The sequence below is a fragment of the Hippopotamus amphibius genome, chromosome X (genome assembly GCF_030028045.1).
Source record: "Hippopotamus amphibius kiboko isolate mHipAmp2 chromosome X, mHipAmp2.hap2, whole genome shotgun sequence".
In the NCBI taxonomy this organism is placed as follows: domain Eukaryota; kingdom Metazoa; phylum Chordata; class Mammalia; order Artiodactyla; family Hippopotamidae; genus Hippopotamus; species Hippopotamus amphibius.
Genome location: NC_080203.1, coordinates 109762775 through 109782025, shown reverse-complemented (window position 1 = coordinate 109782025; position 19251 = coordinate 109762775). Strand labels below are relative to the sequence as shown.

At 41.1% G+C, this 19251-nt stretch overlaps 1 protein-coding gene across 9 annotated transcripts in view; it reads left to right on the top strand.

Moving 5' to 3' along the window:
* The first annotated feature begins 283 nt into the window (after window positions 1–283).
* Window positions 284–19251, top strand: part of GK (glycerol kinase) — a 66289-nt gene continuing 47321 nt past the window's right edge. For 3 of the 9 annotated variants that reach the window (XM_057717711.1, XM_057717709.1, XM_057717712.1), the window contains exons 1-3: window positions 288–565; window positions 11618–11691; window positions 13876–13982. In XM_057717711.1, the coding sequence (XP_057573694.1) occupies window positions 488–565; window positions 11618–11691; window positions 13876–13982 (259 nt within the window). In that variant the 5' untranslated portion in view covers window positions 288–487. Of the gene's footprint in view, window positions 566–11617; window positions 11692–13875; window positions 13983–19251 lie in introns of all 9 variants that reach the window. The other 6 variants (XM_057717713.1, XM_057717707.1, XM_057717708.1 and 3 more) reach the window with 5 other exon arrangements.

Genomic DNA, 19251 nt, shown 5'->3' with positions numbered 1-19251 from the left:
TGGGGTTGTGCCCTTACCGCGGGCCAGTGACGCTCCCCGTCAATGGGCAGTACCGGCCTCCGCCCCCGGCCCTGCAGCAGGCCGGCTCGGCCGCCGGGTCGCCGGGCCCACGTGACCTGCCGCGCCGGCCACCGCCTCCGCCGCGCCCAGGCCCCGCCCCTGTGACGTCTCGCTACCTCAGATTGTCTGAACGTTCCTTCTCTTTCCGCGTTAGGTAATTGGCCTGCCGGGCAGACAGCGCCCCCCCCCCCCCGCCCCGCCCCGCCCCGCCCCCGGAGTTCGGGGGAACGCGGGTTGGGGCGGGGCCTGAGCCGGAGGGGCGGGGTGAAAAGGCCCCGCGCCGGTAAAGGGGCCGCCCGGAGCGCGGTCCCAGCCGTCTACTGCCGCCAGCCGTCCATCCCTTCCAACTCGCCGCCCGCCCCTTCCCCGCCTGTTGCCATCACCCGGGAAACGGGCCGCGACCGCCCGCCGACCCCAAGCTGGTTTCATGGCAGCCGCGAAGAAAGCAGTTTTGGGGCCGTTGGTGGGAGCAGTGGACCAGGGCACCAGCTCGACGCGCTTTTTGGTGAGCCCGGGGTGCCACTTGAGGAGGCGCTGAACCGGGGCGGGAGCTTTGGAACGCCGGGGCTGGGTGTCGCGTCTGCATCCCGTTTTTCCCACGGCTCGGGGCCCCGGCTGCCAGGCAAGAGAAGGAGGCCAAGGGCCCCGGAGCGGGACTTGCCACGCTGGAGCTGCCCCGCCCGGGCCTGGGAGAACGCGGCCTCTCGCGACCCCCGCGGCTGAGCTGAGCAGCCCTGGCCTTGAAGGTGGAGCCAGGCCGCCTACTAAAGGGGGGACTCCTACCCCGAAGGGAGCAAGGTCTTGTCGAGCATCCATGCAGAGCGGCCCGCCTGCAGCCAGGGACAGGTGGCCACATTGACCGCTACTGCAGTCTTCGCCAGAAGCATTTGGCCCGCCGGGCGCAGGACGTCCTTGAATGGGGGGAAGCTGTGTCACGGCTGTGGTAGCCTAACACAGCGTCCTTTGGAGCAGTGGGACGGATATAGTATTAGTGTGATGATGCCTTGTCATCCTCTCCCACAGACACTGCAGAAGGTAGAATGCTGGGGGGCGGGGGGAGGGGAGGCGAGTGTCAGAGCACATGAGGAAAAAGTCACACTACACTGCTTTTACCAGAATCGTCAATTTTGAAGATTCGTAAACTTCACTTCTGATACTTTGCCCATTACAAAGATGACTGTCCTCTCTGTGCTTCACAGCATGAAGTGATAGGGAAATTCTGTTTCTCTTTTACTTAGCATGTGTGACAGCAGAGTTTTGCCATAATGGAGTGCTATTTAAGTGACTGCTGATTAATTCATTTTGTGCAATTAGGAAACGTGCTCTTAAAGTGATCTAGCAGGGGCTTCCCAGGTGGCGCAGTGGTTAAGAATCCGCCTGACAATAAAGTGATCTAGCACTGAGTTCAGTAAGATAATTTAAAAGTAATTTAAATAAACTGTTGTTAGTTAAGAGCCCATGCTTTCAATGGACATTTGCTAACCTGGCAAGTTGATGTAAATATTTAATGACTACTCAGCTCCCTCTTCACTTCTTTGTCTCAAATCATGTGTTCATGCATTATTTAGTATGTATGTGTATGTATACTGTATGTGTACATTGTATATACAGTATATATATTTTTTTCAGAGCTCTGTTTAGTTGTCCACTTGACTAAAACCTGCATTTGTACCTTCATTTTGATACTTGTCTCTCTTGTCTAAAGTCAGAAGCTTTCAGTCCATTTTTAGCTTTGTTCTTATTTAATGACTCACCCTGATTTGAGCTATCAAGACGCAATTCTCCCATCTCTTACATTGTTTATCTTCTGATCACCCAGGGCAGGTTTTGCTTTGTCTTATTTTCATATAAATGTTTATAAAGCAATCCTGAATCGTAAGTAAGAAAGTTTGCCTAACTGGATTTGATTAATAAAATACGCAGTCATCGCTACCATCTTCCCAAATTAAGAAAGACCATTAAGACATGTGTACTGACTAACTGGGTTGAGTTTGAAGCCATATTCAAGAATTGCCCACACAAATGCCTGCAGGGGCCAGGCAGGTAGAGGAAGGAGGCAAGACTGGAGAGCAGACTCAGGCTAGGGGGAAGCCTGTAGGTGCCAGACAGGAACACTAGCCCCGTGTCGTCGGATCTTCAAATCCTTTAAGAAAAACTGGTAGTCTAGAGTTTTAAGTGAAATCTTTCCGTTCTTAAATGTTGGCAACTAGTTCATAATGGACTGTATGGGCCAAACCAAACATGGCAGTTGTTCTCAAGTTTGTACAGCCTTTGCTCTCTATGAAAGTGGGTAAAATATTTCATAACTCTGTAGGCTGCCTTTTTAGTTGCCAGCCTGACTGTGCTTATCTTCCTTTCAACTCTTCACTGTTGCTGTCCTTGTCGCCCAGCAATCTTCTTTATCTACTGTAGGAGTTGTTCCTGGTCCCTCAGATTCTGTTGCCCAAGAGGCATCTTTCTGCATCGATGGGGAAGGAATGAATCAACTTTGTATTATCACAATCAGTTGTTTAGTGTATAACATGAACAACATGAGCCTTTAAAAAATTGCGTGCTGTTTACTGTGCCTCGATCTCAGTGAGTAAGCTAAGGTATACATTCAGAAGGTTCCCATCCTGCTTATAGAATAATGTTTAAAAGCTGATCAATAAAGTTTCCTGCTCCCTGAGAAACAACTATGCGAGAAAGCTTCAGAGGTAGATAAAAGACTACCTGTGTGAAGGGATCCTGTGTGAAGCAGAGAAAAACTTGGGAATGGTTTAGAAAGGGTTTTTTTTTACCCTTAGTTATAAGGAAAGAGATTGCTAAACCAGTCCCTGCAAAATACACATAATAGATTTGCTGAATTAGTGCTTCAGTCACAAGGTGATTCCCAGGAGTTGTTCCAGTCATATTGTTCCACATTGTAATTATGACTCAAAAATAATTGCTTACCTTCTCAGGAAGGAATACAGCAGATAAGAGCTGTCATAAGAAGCTTATAAAGTGAAAGGTATTAAAATAATTTAATGACCATTATTCATTAAATCATCATATCTCATTCAACATTCACAAGACCAATAACCTCACTAAGCTTTCTCTTCGCTTTTTCTATGCCAGCTATATTGGCTTTCTCCCACAAAGAACACAAGATTTCTTTATTCCTGTTCTTTCATCCAAAAGAAATACCTCCTCCCTGTTTTCCCATATCTGCTTCTTGAATTTCTACTCTACCTCCAAATAGTGGCTCAACTGCCATCTCTTGATAGAAGTCTTCCTCAAACCCTTAGTCAGAGTTTCTCCCCCTTCCTCTGGCATTTTTTTAATCTCTGTTAATAGCTTTTATGACCTACTTTGTGTCATTATATATCTGCTGTACTTGAAAGCAGGAACCTTCTTTTTAAGACTTGTTCATCTTTGCATTCCTTAAAATGTGTTGGTCAACATGACAAATGAACACCTGTTTTGTCTACGGGGAGCACTTTATACATATTTGTTGAATAGATTTTTATAGGTCAACTGAATTTTAATTCTGGTTCTCTTTTTATCTTGTCAAAAAATCCTAAAACTCTCTGACTTGTATATGTTTGATTACTTAATTTCTTCTCTTTAAGTAGTAGACCTGCAATTTTAGAACATGTTCATTTTTTCCTCTAGTTGTGGAAGACTTAATCTTGGGCCCCTACATATACGTTTTGTACCAAAGGAAAATTTCCAACTTGTCTGATAGGAAAGTGAACCCGACTTGGCACGTGTTTACCCAGATTCTCTTCTTGGAAAGAGAGTTAGTGTAACAGGTTTAAAGGAGGGGCCATTTCTTCATAAGACAAAAGCTGCAGCTTAAACAGTCAACTTCCTTCTTTAATTTGGTAACTTTGTTTTCCCCATTAAGTTGACTGTTTAAAAAAAAAACAAAGGCTTGGAATGTGTTGTGACGTGAAATGTCTCAGGTACTGCATTGAGGACTTTTCCAATTTATCTCATTTAATCCTTATAACAACTGTGATGTGGGTAGTATTATTAAGCTCCTTTACCCAGATGATTAGACCATGCTGAGGAGTGTGCCCAAGGTTTCACAGTAACTGGTGGAACTGGGATTCAAGTCCAGATCTGTCTCAGTCAGAAGCCTATCCTAACACCTCCTGCCTTAGGCTTGCCAGCCACCTGGGTACGGTCAAACCTCAGTATCTAGGGGACTGGTTCCAGGACCCTCATGGATACTAAAATCCTAGGATGCTTTCGTCCCTTATCTAATAAAATGGTGCATTATTTGCATATAACCTATGCACATCCTCCCATATACTTTAAATCATCTCTAGATTACTTAAACCTAACAGAATCTAAATACTATGTAAGTAGTTGTAAATACAATGTAGATGCTACGTAAATAGTTGCCAGGCCCAGGGCAAATTTAGGTTTTGCTTTTCAGAACTTTCTGGAATTTAAAAAAATATATTTTTGATCTGCGGTTGGTTGAACCTGCAGAAACGGAACTGTGGAAATGGAGGGCTGACTGTACTGTGAAGGGAAGGTGGGAGGCTAGGGAAGGCCACTTACCAGTTCTGATAATGGTCACAGGTGAATCTTCACCAAGAAAAACATACTTACACACTGGTTTCGCAGTATGGAAAAAAAAAATGTTGCCTTTGAATAAGTACTGCTGGTTTTGATCATCTTGTGACTCAATTTAAGCAGAGCCTGGGCAGGGCTTAGGTGTAGTCACTGTGGATAATGGTGGCGAAACCATTTTGTTCCAATAGCTAACATCTATGAAGAATGACTTGAATTGTAGCTTCATGCTTATTTTGGCAGGAAACATTGCCTTGGCCCCGTTTGTCTCATAATACTTAAAGAACTCAAGGTTAAGGGGTGGATTTCCGCTTTCTTTCATTTATGTATCCAACACATAAATATTAAGCACCCATTAAGGGCTAGGAACTAATGAACAGAAAATTTGGTAAAACTAATTTGGCTCATAGCTGGGATGAGGCCCCTCTTTTTTTTTTTTTTTAATCTTTATCATTTTATTTTATTTTTTTAAATAAACTTATTCATTCATTCATTTATTTATTTATTGGCTGCTTTGGGTCTTCATTGCTGTGCACAGGCTTTCTCTAGTTGTGGCAAGTGAGGCTACTTCTTTTTTTTAAGCTCTTTATTGGAGTATAATTGCTTTACACTGTTGTGCCAGTTTTTGCTTTGCAACAAAGTGAATCAGCTGTATTTGTACATATATCCCCATATCCCCTCCCCCTTCAGCCTCCCTCCCACCCTCCCTATCCCAGTCCTCTAGGTCATCACCCATCATCGAGTTGATCTTGTGTTATGCAGCAGCTTCCCACTAGCTATCTATTTTACATTTGGTAGTGTAAAATATATTGTGGTGGCTTCTCTTGTTGCAGAATACACGTTCTAGGCACATGGGCTTCAGTAGTTGTGCCACGAGGGCTCAGTAGTTGCGACACGAGGGCTCAGCAGTTGTGGTACACGGTCTTAGTTGCTCCACAGCATGTGGTATCTCCCCGGTCCAGGGCTCAAACCCGTGTCTCCTGCATTGGCAGGTGGATTCTTAACCACTGTGTCACCAGGGAAGTCCCGAGGTCCCCCTTATAATAGATGTAATTGTGATTCTTTTGTGTCCCCTCCCCCCACTAAGTTGGTTTGTTTTCTTGCCCATCACATTACAGAAATGGCAAGAATGTGTTATCAGAGAGCTGCCACCCTCTCGTCCTCTTGTCTCACAAGCATAAATGTTTAGAGCCTTCGGTTCTGAGTTCCTTGAGGGGCAGAATGGTGTCTTTTTTTCCCCCTCTCCAAAGCCTAGCACAGCATCTGGCATCTGGTAGATGCTGGTTACATGAATAGACATCAGCAGAGAGAAGCCTCCAGGGCTTGATGTGTTGACTAGAACTCTTGGACTGAAAGACTAGAAAGGGAAAGCTTGCGAGGTCTTGGGAAAAGTTGAATTCGGCAACTATAGCTATATTCAATGTATGTATATGCTATTTAATGTAATTGCCTTTTTTAAGAAAAATATAATGCCGTTTGCTTTGTTTTCTTTACCTCTGTGGCTTGTTGGAAAATGCCATTACGCCTTTTGCAGTCAAGTTTGCAGTGTGACATGTTTGTAGCTAGTGTTTTTATTTTAGGTTCTGCAAATTTACATAGTGTTTTAGAGACAGAGTTTATATTCCTGAAAAATGTCTTACTTATCACACAGTAAAGTTGAGTGTGGCATGAGTAGGCTAGTGGGAAAACCACATGGAGAGGGAAGTGAATGCATGTTTGTGATGGGATGGCTGAGGTAGTCATAGGGGGAATGAGGCAAGCCTGAAAGAATTACTTAGGAAGGACTGCATTTCGTCTCTCCACTACTCGCCTTCTGCTGAGACAGAAGGCACGCATTGTTTCAGAAAGTCCTTTTTAAACAATTTTTATAGAAATAATTTTCCCTGTTTCTTCAGCTTTTTAACTGTCCCGCTCTTCCAAATCTGGAATTGATCATGATTTAGGCACAATGGTGAATATACCGCTAACGACTTCTAATTCTCCTGCTTATAATGGAAGTAGTAATAGTACTAGCAAGTGGCAGTAGTAGTAGCATCAGTGGTAGTGGTAACGTCTTTGGGTTTATGCTATGCGCCTGCACTGTGCTGAATTCTTTTCCTGTGTGAACTTGTTTCTTCACTTTTTAATTGCCCTCCCCCACCAAAAACAAAATCTGGAACTGAGACATGATTTGGGCTTAGAGATGAATACAGAACTGGTGATTTTTTTTTTAAGTGGTCTATGGGTTTTATTTTATTTTATTTTTAAATTTATTTACTTATTTATTAGCTGCGTTGGGTCTTCAATGCTGCTCACGGGCTTTCTCTAGTTGCGACGAGAGGGGGCCACTCTTCATTGTGATGCACGGGCTCAAGGTGGCTTCTCTGGTTGCGGAGCATGGGCTCTAGGCGTGTGGGCTTCAGTAGTTGCAGCACACGGGCTCAATAGTTGTGGCTCATGGGCTTAGTTGCTCCTCGGCATGTGGGATCTTCCTGGACCAGGGCTCGAACCCGAATCCCCTGCATTGACAGGTGGATTCTTAACCACTGCACCACCTAGGAAGTCCCCAGAACTGATGATTTTTTGAATCCTAACTCATCACCTATCCAGTGTGCTGGTGGTAGTAGTAATAATAGGAACAGTAATAAAAATAGTAGCAGTTGCAACAGCAACAGTAGTGGTAACATCTTTTGGATACCTGCTATGTACCTGCCCTGTACGAACTACTTTTCATACATTATTTTGTTTACTCCTTTTATAGATGGAAAAGTCCAGGCTTAGAAAAGTTAAACAGCTGACGTGGTCAGGGCTGGGCTTGACCTGTGCTCTTTGCCTCCATGTTACACCGAGCATAAAGTTCTCAACTGCCTTTCTGGCCCACAGGAAATTATAAGGCTGGATCTCTTTTTTTTTTTAAATTGACACATAGTTGACATATAACATGGTGTAAGTTTAAGCTGTGTACCGTGTTGTTTGATAACATTTGTATAATGACAGTATGATTACCACCATAGCATTATCCATATAGCTCTACCATGTCACATAATTATCATTTATTTTTTGTGGTGGAAACAATTAAGATCTAGTCTCTTAGCAACTTTGAAGTTTACGATACCATACCATTGACTATAATCACTATGCTGTGCATTAGCTCTCCAGGACTTATTTATCTACTAGTTCCAAGTTTGTACCCTTAATGGATCTCTTCCTTTAAGCTTATGACCTGAGACATAAGCAACTGATTGCTGGGTTTCTCCACTTCCATGCTGAGTTACACCTCAAACACACGTTATCTAAAATGAAATTTGCAATCCCCTTACCCCTTCCTGTATTGTAACTACTGCTCCTTACCCTACCTTTGTCTTGTCTTGTCATGTAAACACTGCCTACTCTAACTTGTAACCTATGACCTGTCATCCTTGAGTATTCCTCCTTTTTTGTCACTCCTCCCCATCCAAGCCCTTGATGCATCTAATTGCTTATACCTCCTAAATTGAATCTCTCTCAGCAATGCACTTCATTCAGTCCCCACTGCTGCTGGCCCCCGAGTGGAGCCCTCCAGGTGTCTTACCTCTGTCACTGTAAACACATCTGCAGCCGCTCTCCCTGCCTCAGCCTAGCTTCCCAACCATTCCCAGTCCCACTGGAACTCCCTTCTATTCAACCTGAAGTCTTAGCCTGGAAGTGACCGCTTCTGAGAGCCCTTCTCTGAGCCCCACAAGTCTGGGTTGGATGTCCTTCCTCCTCTTCATAGCATAGGCAGTCCTGTGTTAGAAAACTTCTTTGTATTCGCTGCCACTTAACGGCAAAGAAAAACTCCTAATTAGTATTGGTATGATTTTGTACTGGAAAAGCTCTGCATTGGTATTTAGAAAACCTTGAGTTTAGCCCTGTTTTGTCAGTATTATACAATCTCTTGGAGCTCACTTTGTAAATAAGAGAGCATTCCGTTAGGGCCACGGGTTTCAGTTTGTGTTGTCCTTTCGTTGTTTGCCTTGGAACTCCATTGTTAAGTTCTCTTCTGAAAGAGTTTAAATCTGGAAGCTGAAGTCACTGAAATGTGAAATCTAAGGTAGGGCATAGTCAAGAGGCTCAGCCCAAACTCCCTGTCCTTCCCTCCCAGCTTCTGAAGGGTCCTAGAGATGCGGGGAGCACACTTTGCAAACACTGGCCTAGAGGAGCTCAAGGATCTCTTCTAGATCCCATAAACTCTCGTGTCTTAAAATATTTCTTTAAATTAATTTTCTTAAAGAGGGTTTTCTGTTCTGCACCATAGTGCAGAATTGTCTGAAGTTTTAACTGATTTTTAAATTCGGTGAATTTCAAACTTGAAAGGGGAGAAAAAGATGAGGAGCATCTGTAATTCTGGGGTGTTTCTCCCTCACCGTCTAATGATTTGTAAACAAATGACTGTTCTAGACCTTTTATAAAGCAAACTGTATAACACTGCCATCTTTTATAGACAATGGCTTTTGAAATCTACTTGAAAAGAACAGACTAGCATTCTCACTACTGGGCAATGTGTTCTCATATGGAATTAGCTACTCTCCAGCCACAGAGTCTTATGGAAACATTATTAGCCTACTTTGTATACTTGTCCATCTACAGACAAATGGGTAATCAGGAGGCTTCATTACAGTTCCTCACATGAACCGAAATATATGAGAAAAGGGGTACTCTACAACTTCCCTGTCCAATTTGACAGCCACTAGCCACAGGTGGCTATTGATCACTTTAAATGCAGTTAGTCTGAATTGAGGTGGACCATAAGTATAAAATCTATACCAGATCTCAAAGACTTAGTACTAAAAAAGTGAAAGAGCTAATTAATTTTATATTGATCACCTGTTGAAATAATTTTAGCTCTATTGGTTTAAATAAAATGTTACTAAAATTAATTTCACCTGTTTCTTTTTACTGTTTTTTTTGTGAGAAAGTTTAAAATTAAAATTATAAAATTATGTGGCTTGCATTTGTGATTTGCATTATATTTGTATTGAATGGTGCTGCACAAAGAAAGTTGTAGATTCTAAAATATTAATTCTAAAAAGTGTCCCACAAACTTCGGAATGGTGCACAGGGTCAAATCCTAAACACCTAGAGGTGATGTCCATTTTCTCCTCAGATTCAGTAAAGAAATAGGGAGGTCCAGGCTCTATCCTGTTACATCTAAATGTTCTGTGATCAGAAGATGTCATGCTCTAATATGGCAGATAGAATTTACCAAGTTTCTTCCCTTTTCTATGCCTGTTCCACAACCCTTAAGTCCGTTTTTAGTGCGAGGGTACTGAAGTTAGCCTAGTTAAAACTAGGACGTAATGGAAGAGGGATGCTACTCCATTCATAGCCCCATAGGTCTGCTGTTGAGGTCTTTATGAATCCAGCCACCAAAAAGACACACCTTGTTTCTTCCAAAGTCTTTTGGGAACTTGTAGACTCTGGGAGCAGCAGTAATATGAAGAAAAATTATACAACTATGGTTTCCTATTAGAGTTTTTCTGCCACATAACCATTTCCAATTTTATTTAATAATGTTTCTCCTAATAAGTACCTGATAGGCCACAGTTTTTTAGATATTCAACAAATATTTATTGATTATTGACCCTATGCCAGGCACTATTCTAGGCCCTAGAGTTACTTCAGTAAATAAAATGGGACAAATGGAATGGACATTGTAGAGACTTACCTAATACTAAGTTGTGCATTACCAGGCTATTACACAGGCTTCTGCCAAGTGCCTTTTATTTATGATGTGTCAAGTTAACCTTTGACTTATAAGACATTTTATCCCCTCAAAGGACTTGAGAATTTGCCTTCTGGCTTTCATTATGTTTATTACCTCCTCCCAAAAAAAACATGATGTGTGTGGTGAGGAGGGAGGGGAGCAGTAACCTGACCCACAGTGTGTTTTCTGTTTTTACTTTCTCTTTCTTAGTCTGCATTCAGCAAGGAATTTTCTCCCACAGGAAACCTAGGCCTGGAAATGCTTTCTTAATTGGATGTGACTTTACTGCTGCAATTATAGTGATTTTTGAAAGTTAATTTTTAAAAAATATTTATTTATTTGGTTGCACCAGGTCTTAGTTGCGGCAGGCGGGCTCCTTAGTTGCGGCATGCGAACTCTTAGCTGCGGCATGCATGTGGGATCTAGTTCCCTACTGAACCCAGGCCCCCTGCATTCGGAGCGTGGAGTCTTAACCATTGCACCACCAGGGAAAGCCCTGAAAGTTAATTTTAATTAAAATATGAATCCTTACTCTGAAAGACTAAGTAATTTCATACTTAAATATAGGTACACCCAGGTGAAAAATAATATATTTGAAAAAAGGTTGCTGAGTTTTTAAGAAGTGTTGTTTTAGTGGTATTAAAGTTGTGGAGGTTTGTACTGCACTTCTTCTTTGGTAGCTTTCATTCATTGGTTTTAATGTTTTATAATCAAGGGTCAGCAGTTCATGACAAGCATGTCACAGAGAACATTCAGCTTGATGCCGTGGTACTCTTCTCCCCCTGCTGATATGGCTCTACTTACCTCTCATAAGAACTAGATGCATTGTTATACTTCCCTTCAAAGGAATATACACAGTATGCTTTCCTGCCTGGACATCTATGACTCCTGTCTCCACATCCAAGATGGATGCGGAGTGGAACCTTACACTATCACTATCAGTGTTAGGCCAGCTCTCTTTTACTTTTGGTTTTCCTATTCTCTAAAAGAAATCCATACTAATAATTGGTTGATGTATTAAATTTCCTACATCTGGAACCATTTTTAATTTTTTAAAGAATGAGGAATTGCCTCTTTAGCTTTATCTTTAATAGATTTTCATTTATCTAAAGACATTATTATTTTCTGAAGTTATCTTGTAACTTACATGATTCTATCTGGAGAGAAAGTAGAACATCTGTAAGGCATTTTACCTGAAATGATTTTTCTCTGTCAGTGAATAAGAACTTCAGTTGCTGAATAACTTTTAGACATCTTTGCTCTCTACCTGCATTTTTTACCCTAATATTGCAATATATTTTTCAGGTTTTCAATTCAAAAACAGCTGAACTACTTAGTCATCATCAAGTGGAAATAAAACAAGAGTTTCCAAGAGAAGGGTATGTTTCCTAATTTAATATGTAAAGATATATCATGTTTATTAGTCCATCTCACCCCACCTACCCTATGCCTTTGTAAACTTGACCAAACTCCCTCCTGAGAAGACGAGGGATAGGTATTAGTCAAGAATGGAAGCAGTAACTTGTTAGCTCAGCAAAAACATGTGGATGATTCATGGCTTAGGAATTCAATGACAGAAAAGGAAGGTATGGTAAAGTAATAAAACAAAGGAGTTTTAGATACCAGAAATTCCACATTGACTTTGAAGTCATTTTATTTGTGTCTGCATCATTGCCAGACTGGTGCTTTGCTGATTTGTGTGTGAGGGTTTTTTCCTTAAATAATGATATTTTTTTTTTTAAAAAAAAGTTCATATATCTTGTCATCTAATACTAAAATCATCCTTTTGGGGAATAATGTTCATATGTAGTAATTGTTTTGTTCATATGTAGTAACTGTAGTAAGTATTACTACTTACATATATGTATTATATAGTACATATACATATATTACGCAGTATTTTATTTAAATTTTGATATTTATGATACAACCACTTTGAAAAAGTGTGTGGCAATTTCTTGTAAAATTAATCATACATCTGCAGCATTCTACTCTTAGGAATGTATCCTAGAGAAATGAAAGCATATGCCTATAGAAAGACTTATCTATATGAATGTTTATAGTAGCTTTATTCATAAGAGCCCAAACTGGAAACCCCTCAAATGTCTCCCAGCAGTAGAACGATAACAATGAAATACTCTTTGACAATTTTTCAAGTGACCTGATACATGCAATGACATGGTTGAGTCTCTTCGATATCGTGGAAAGTGAAAAAAGCTGGCCACAAAAGAATACATCCTGCATGGCTTTATCTGAAACTCAAGAAGAGGCTAAACTAATTAGGATGATGGAAATCTGAAAAGTGGTTGCCTGTGGAGTGTGTGATTGACTTGAAAGAGGCATGACAGAACTTTTCTGGAGCAGCAGAAATATTCTGTATCTCGACTGGGGTGTTGGTTAGATTGGTATATACATTTGTTAAAACTCAGCAAATTGTGTGCTTTGGATCTGTTCATTTCATTGTAAGGTTTACTTCAATTTAAGAAAGAGAGGGGGGAAAACAGTCTTACCAAATTTTCCGTTAAAAATTTTCTCCTATGTTTTAGACAATTCCTTTGTTTAATAATAAAAGCTATTGACCTGTTAGCAGCATTAGAATGACCGTCCACAGGCCTGATCCCAGTGCAATTTAGAGAGAGGATAGCTAGACTTAGAGGGACAAAAATTAGAAATATGTGGAAGGAGATTGGGGTTTTGGAAAAAGAGAATTTAGAGACAGAACTCAAAGCTCAGGAAAGCTGTGCAGGCCTGAGGAAGGCAGAGAAGAAAGGCATTTGGAATTCCCTTGCTACTTCCAGATTCTAGTGTATGATTCTTTTAACTTATGTCATTTCTACTTTCACGTAGAAAAAGTATGCCATTTGTTTCTCCCAGATATTCTTCCTTGTCGTTTATTATGAGCCATTCACCCTTCTGAGGTCCTTGTACCTTAACCACAATTGCACTGGCATTGGGTCTGAAAATGTGGACCAATTACTTGTCTCATGAAATAGTTATTGGAAGGAATTTAAATTTTTTTCCCTGAATTCTAACAAAACATTTTAGGAAAAAAAAAATGACAAAAGATTAGTATACTTATTTGACTTTTTAGAATTTGTTTTGCTTCATAAATACATAAATATACAAATATATAAGTAAATAAGGAAATCAATCAGTGCATCAAAAGAATAATATCTGTATCTAGTCTGCTTAAAATGACAAATGACTAGTGAAACATGAAGATAATTTATCAGAATTCATCACACCCACAGAATATAAAGAACTGGGGAACCAATTGCTTGTTGGATTTGAAAAATAATTTAAAAATAGGTAGAATATTTGCTATTTATGTCCTGGTGTTACTTACCTCCTTTCAAATGATTAACTACTATATGAAGAATAATAAAAATGTAAAGGAAATAGGTGCTTCTTTAAATCATTTCCTTAGAATATTGGATATACTTTGCTTATCTGATTTTCTTTGATTTATGCAGCCACACCCTCATAAGTGAACACCTCTAGAGAAATAAATTATATCTGTCTTGCTTTCTCATGGACTAACCAAATACATTTTTTGTTTGAAGATGGGTGGAGCAGGACCCTAAGGAAATTCTGCATTCTGTCTATGAGTGTATAGAGAAAACGTGCGAGAAACTTGGACAGCTCAATATTGATATTTCCAACATAAAAGGTATTTTTAATATTTTACTCTATATATGATTATCTCAATTGAATTCATTCATGCATTCATTCAGCACATACTTGAGTGCCTGGACAGTGGCGAGCATTTCTTTGAGAACTGAGGATACAACAATAAACAGGAAGATTAGATCCCTGTTAGTATGAAGCTTTTATTTTGGTGAGGGTGAGACCATCAATAAGAGCAGATAAATACCAGCTAATTTCAGACGTGGCTAAGTTCCATGCAGAAAATGAAACCTAGGGTGATATGCTAGAGTGTGCGTAGAGAGGCTTCCTTTAGATTGGAAGGCCAGAGAAGGCCTCTCTAAGGAGCTGACACTTTCACTGTGGTGTCAAAGGCCAAAAGGGGCCAGCCATGCAAATATCTGGGGGAAGAGTGTTTGAGGAAAAAGAAGCCACACATGCAAAGGCCCTGAGGTGGGAATAAGCTTGGCCCATTCCTGGATCAGAAAGAAGGCCAGCATGTCAAAAACAGAGTAAAAGAAGGGTGACAGGTAAGGGTGGCTGGGTAAGGGGTTTCAGTAAGAACTGAAATCTGGGGGGTGATTAGGGCCTCATCGGCCACAGTTAGGAGTTTGGATGTTATTCTTAGTCTCACAGGGAGCCATGAGAAGGCTTTAAGCAAGGCAATAGGGGATGACAGGATCTGACTTGCAGTTTCAAAACAACTTTCTGACTGCTGTGTGGAGAGTAGACAGTAAAGGCATAAGTGTGAACACAAGAAGACAAGTGTGGAGGCCACCTTGGAGGAGGTCCTCAGAGAGAGGACGATGACTTGATCGACAATGGTAGCAATGGAGGCGGGGAGAAAGGGCCAGAACTTGCTGATGAATTGGATGTCAGGGTAGCAGAGAGAGTACTGGGGTGGGAGGAAGAAATGGGTCACAGATGAGGTTCGGGGTTTTTCTGGAGCTCTGGGATGAATAGGGATGCCCTTTACTGGGAGAGAAAGACTAGAATAAGAAGCAGCTTGGGGTGGCAAGAGGTTGTTTGAAATCAAAGCACTTCACTTGTGAAATCTCCCATAAATAATTGTCTGAGAGTGTTAGGTTATTACGGGTATCTCCTTTATTTCCTAGAAGTTCTAATAGAATTCTCTACCTAAGTTTGGCTTTGCATCATTCATAAGGAAGAAAAAAAAACCCAGTTGTATAAAATTGATATGCTACTGGTATAAAGGGTGGAAGCATAATGTGGTAATTGTCATATCTGTAGAGTTTAAATTTTTCAAGTTCATCATTCAAGGGCTATTTTTTTCTTCCTTAGGTAGATTGACTCTAGATAAGGGGAACCATCAGTTGGTAGTGGTGGTTCCTTAATTCATGTCATCTTGGCTCTGAAATTTACCAGCACTCCTGAGTTGAAACGTTGATTATTCTTTTCAAATTTTCCCTTATTTGTATAAATAAAACTCACTTAAAAAAAGACTAAGTATAATCAAAACCAGTCATTCAGCAAACTCAGAATGCCTACGATGTGCTAGGTGTGCTAGGGAAACAGAGGAGCACAAAGAGGGTCTTGCCGCTGTCAAATGGGGAAAACATATTAATCCGATCAGAGATTAATGGACAATTGTAACAGTGATATTTCTGTTACTGCAGATTTTTAAAAGAAATACCCATGTATGATTTGATATTTTGTTAACAATTTTTTAATATCCTACCCTCATTTTATCTCTACATCTAAGTGAAGTACTTCAAACTTCTTTTAGAGTTGCATTCACCAAGTTTTAGATGAGTTGTGTGTCAAAGTGATGGTCTGTTTCCTTGAACTGTCCTCACAGCTTTCACAGTTTAAACAGTGTAAACATATAAGAGACATTCAGTAGCACACTCTGTTGTCAAAATATCCATTACCAGTGATGTAAATAATCTAGGTGGCTGAACGCCATGTTCAGGATGTAGATTCCAAAGCCATTGGCCATGATTTTGACCTCATTCTACCTCCCTTTCAGGTAAGGTAGGCTGCAGTGTGTTGGCCTTCTGGATCCACTCAGGTGGTATTCTGTTTTTCTCTTGTTTTTGTGGTATTCGTGAAGATGACACGTAACTCCAGTCCAAGTCACTTGTCTTCCACTTGCACTGTCTGTAAGAATACTGAACCACAGCTCTCTGCTCTACGCTTCTCTGTGTCTGGCCAGTGTGCAACCCATACCTGAACCTAAGTGACCCAGCACTTCCTTCTCAACAACTACCACCCTATGGCCAAAGAAGAGAATGTTCCACAAGCCCCTCCATACCAGGCCAGTTGTGCTAAAAATTTTTTTTCACGGATAATTTATTGAATTGGCACTGTCAAGGGCCAAGCTTTTGCTTGTCTAGATAGGGCTCTAGGTTACAAAACCCTAATGCTGTAAAGGATCTTCCATCACCTAAACGTAGCTGCAGATGAGGGGACAGGGATGCATTGCAGGTCGTGTGCTGCTTAGTGCTGGATAACATGAAAAGCTGCTGCCCTGTCTCCCAGTCCAATGCTCTCTTTCCTGAGCCACACTGATAACCTCAAAAACTGCTTGAGTTTTTATAGTTCCGATGTGGCAAGTAAATGAGTTTTTTCCAGCGGAAGAGTAATTCATTTATCGTCTTACCTGGTAAGCATTGAGTTCATCATAGCTGGTTTTATTTCTTTTACAAACTCCAGTTTCATTGGTTTTAGTTGTCCTCATCCACCAAAGTTCGTTGATTTCAGGTCCCTGCAAACAATGTCTCCAAAATTAAAGTTCACTTTCCAGGTTAGCATCTCATGTAAGCCCAAGACAAGTAAATAGGCTGCTTCTTGCCTTCTTGGCTTAGAGAGCCTGCAGCTCTGTTTGCCTGTCACTGGACTGAAGGAAATACAAAGTGTAAAGAGTTAAAATACCAGATATTCTCATTCATCCTCTCTCATGAGATACAAGCAAAATACAACATACACTGTTACAAAGTTGAGAGTAGCAAATAGATAGTAGTTTTCACATCCTAGAGTACAGGGAAACCCCCACACCCACTACCTGCCCTAACCAACACATCCACACACACTTCCTTCACCTCTGAGACTCCGCCTCTCAGAAAGACACTGTCCAAAAAAAATCTCATTTGCAATTGTTGTAACTTGACACAAGCACACATCTTCCAGAGACTGCTTTCTTAAAAAGTTTTATACCTCTTTCCACATGGCAGTTTTAGTAGTCCCAGAGCCTTCCTCTGGGGTTCGATTATTTTGCTATATGTGTTTTTCATTTTTCCCCCAGAAAAGTGTTTCAGTTAGAAATTATAATTTTATTTTTAAATAAGGGTGCATGTCATCTATAATTCTACCAAGACAACGGTGATAACATTCTGGAGTATTTCCAAAGGCTTTTTTCTAAGTATATTTTCTTAACTGCGATTATAACTTTTCACAGGCAATATTAAGCAAAATTTAAACAGATTTTGAATATAGCATTTAACTAGTTAATTTTACTAGTGACACTCAGTGTTGAGGAAAAAATCCCCTGAAAAAGAATATATGGATGAACTATGGACCTGCTAGATACAAGAGTAGTGTGTTGGGTTTTATACTGTCCAGTGATTATAGTCTCTGTAACTAAAAGGCTTGCCTGTCACATTCATATGCTCTTATGGTAGGTGAACTAGGCTGGAGAATTACAAAACCTAAACATGTTATTCTGAGAAAGAGGGAATTAAAATTAGGAACTGTTCAGAGAAGCGCATGTGCTGGGATTAGCAGTCAGAAAAGTTTCTTTAAGAAACATAGAAAAACATAGAGAATTTTAGGGTAAAAATGACAAGAAATTAGCATGTTAAAGAAGTTCAGAGGCACTGCATAAGGCCTGTGTCGGGAGAAACCAATACTAGACATGTGTTTGTGGCTGGAAGAGAATCCTGAGAAGCTGATTACTGGACTTTGATCGTCTGCAAGAAAAGCAGTTTTGCTTGGCACGAAGGAACCAAATTAAGATAGAAGGGAAAGAAGGAGTGGTCAGAGTGGAACCTGTGACTATCAGTCAGATCAAAATAGCTCTAGATAATGTTCTGAATACCAGTTAGAATAAGCCAATAAAGAAAGGTAGCTTGAAGGGCATAGAACAGAAACTGCAGGATTGCAACTAAGGAAGCATCTAGCTAGTTAATGGGAAATTAATGCAGTGGAGAAGAATAGGAGAGTTTAGTACACCATGAATTCATTGTGAGCCCTCAATGTAAAGTTGTCATGTTTCGTGTTCACAATACTCCACGTTAACAACCGTTGCCAAGGTCCTGCTGAGGTCTCTGGCCTCTGCTGTGCCTACAGTGCTGCTAGGAATTCCTTTACGTGTCCCGCTTAGCTCAGTCCCATTCTTTGCGACTGGTACTCCAGTCTCTGCCTGACAATGATGACAGTGAATGGCAGCAATAAGTAACATTTATGGGGTGGCTGCTGTGTGCCAGGCACTGCTTTAATGTGCATTAACTTAGGTTTTCCTCTGTAACCCTGTGAGATGGGAACTATCATTATCTCCATTTTACAGAAGATAAAACCGAGACCCAGGGTCACGCTGCTAGGAAGCAGAGGAGTTGGAATTTGAACCCCAGCGTCTGGCTTCAGAGCCTGAGCTCTGTTGAGTAGCACCCACGCTTCGCAATCTTCATCTTAGCAGATAACCTTGTGTGCTATTTCACAGAGAAAGCTGAGGCTCTGGGGTGTAAATTCCTCAACCTCCTGTCCCTGTACTTAATGTTTGGATCTCTTGCCCCCTTCCCTCCATCACAAGGGAAGCAATAGCCTTCCGCCCTACCGCGGCCCCTCCCTCCACCTGTGTATTAATCCCATCCCCTCCTGTCACTACAAGAATCAGGACGGTGTCCCATTCATTTCCAGACCCCTTTCCCCCCACATTCTCCTTTGTCTTCCTTTATTCCAACAGATCTTTTTGCCTTCTGTTTTTTTAAAAAACACCCCCGAATCTCTTCCTTTTAGCCTATGCCTCTAGGTCTCCTGGTAGTAGAATCTCATTCATCTTTGTACCTCTAGAAAACGTGTTAAGTAAAGTAAGTATATTTGCGTTGGATAAAGATTATTTAGGATAAGGGAGCTGCTCATCCCCTTCAGGTCTCTGTTGGTCAGAACATTCCTAGTATGTTTTATTCTGGTTGTGCAGCTTGAGTAATATGGACAGATAATCGCACATTCCTAGAAGAGGTGGTGAAGGGACTTTAAACCATGCCATGTGGAGGCGGGGGCAGTGGAAGGAAATTGGGTTGTTTGGCCTAGGCAGGGGAATAGAAACCTGGAGGGAC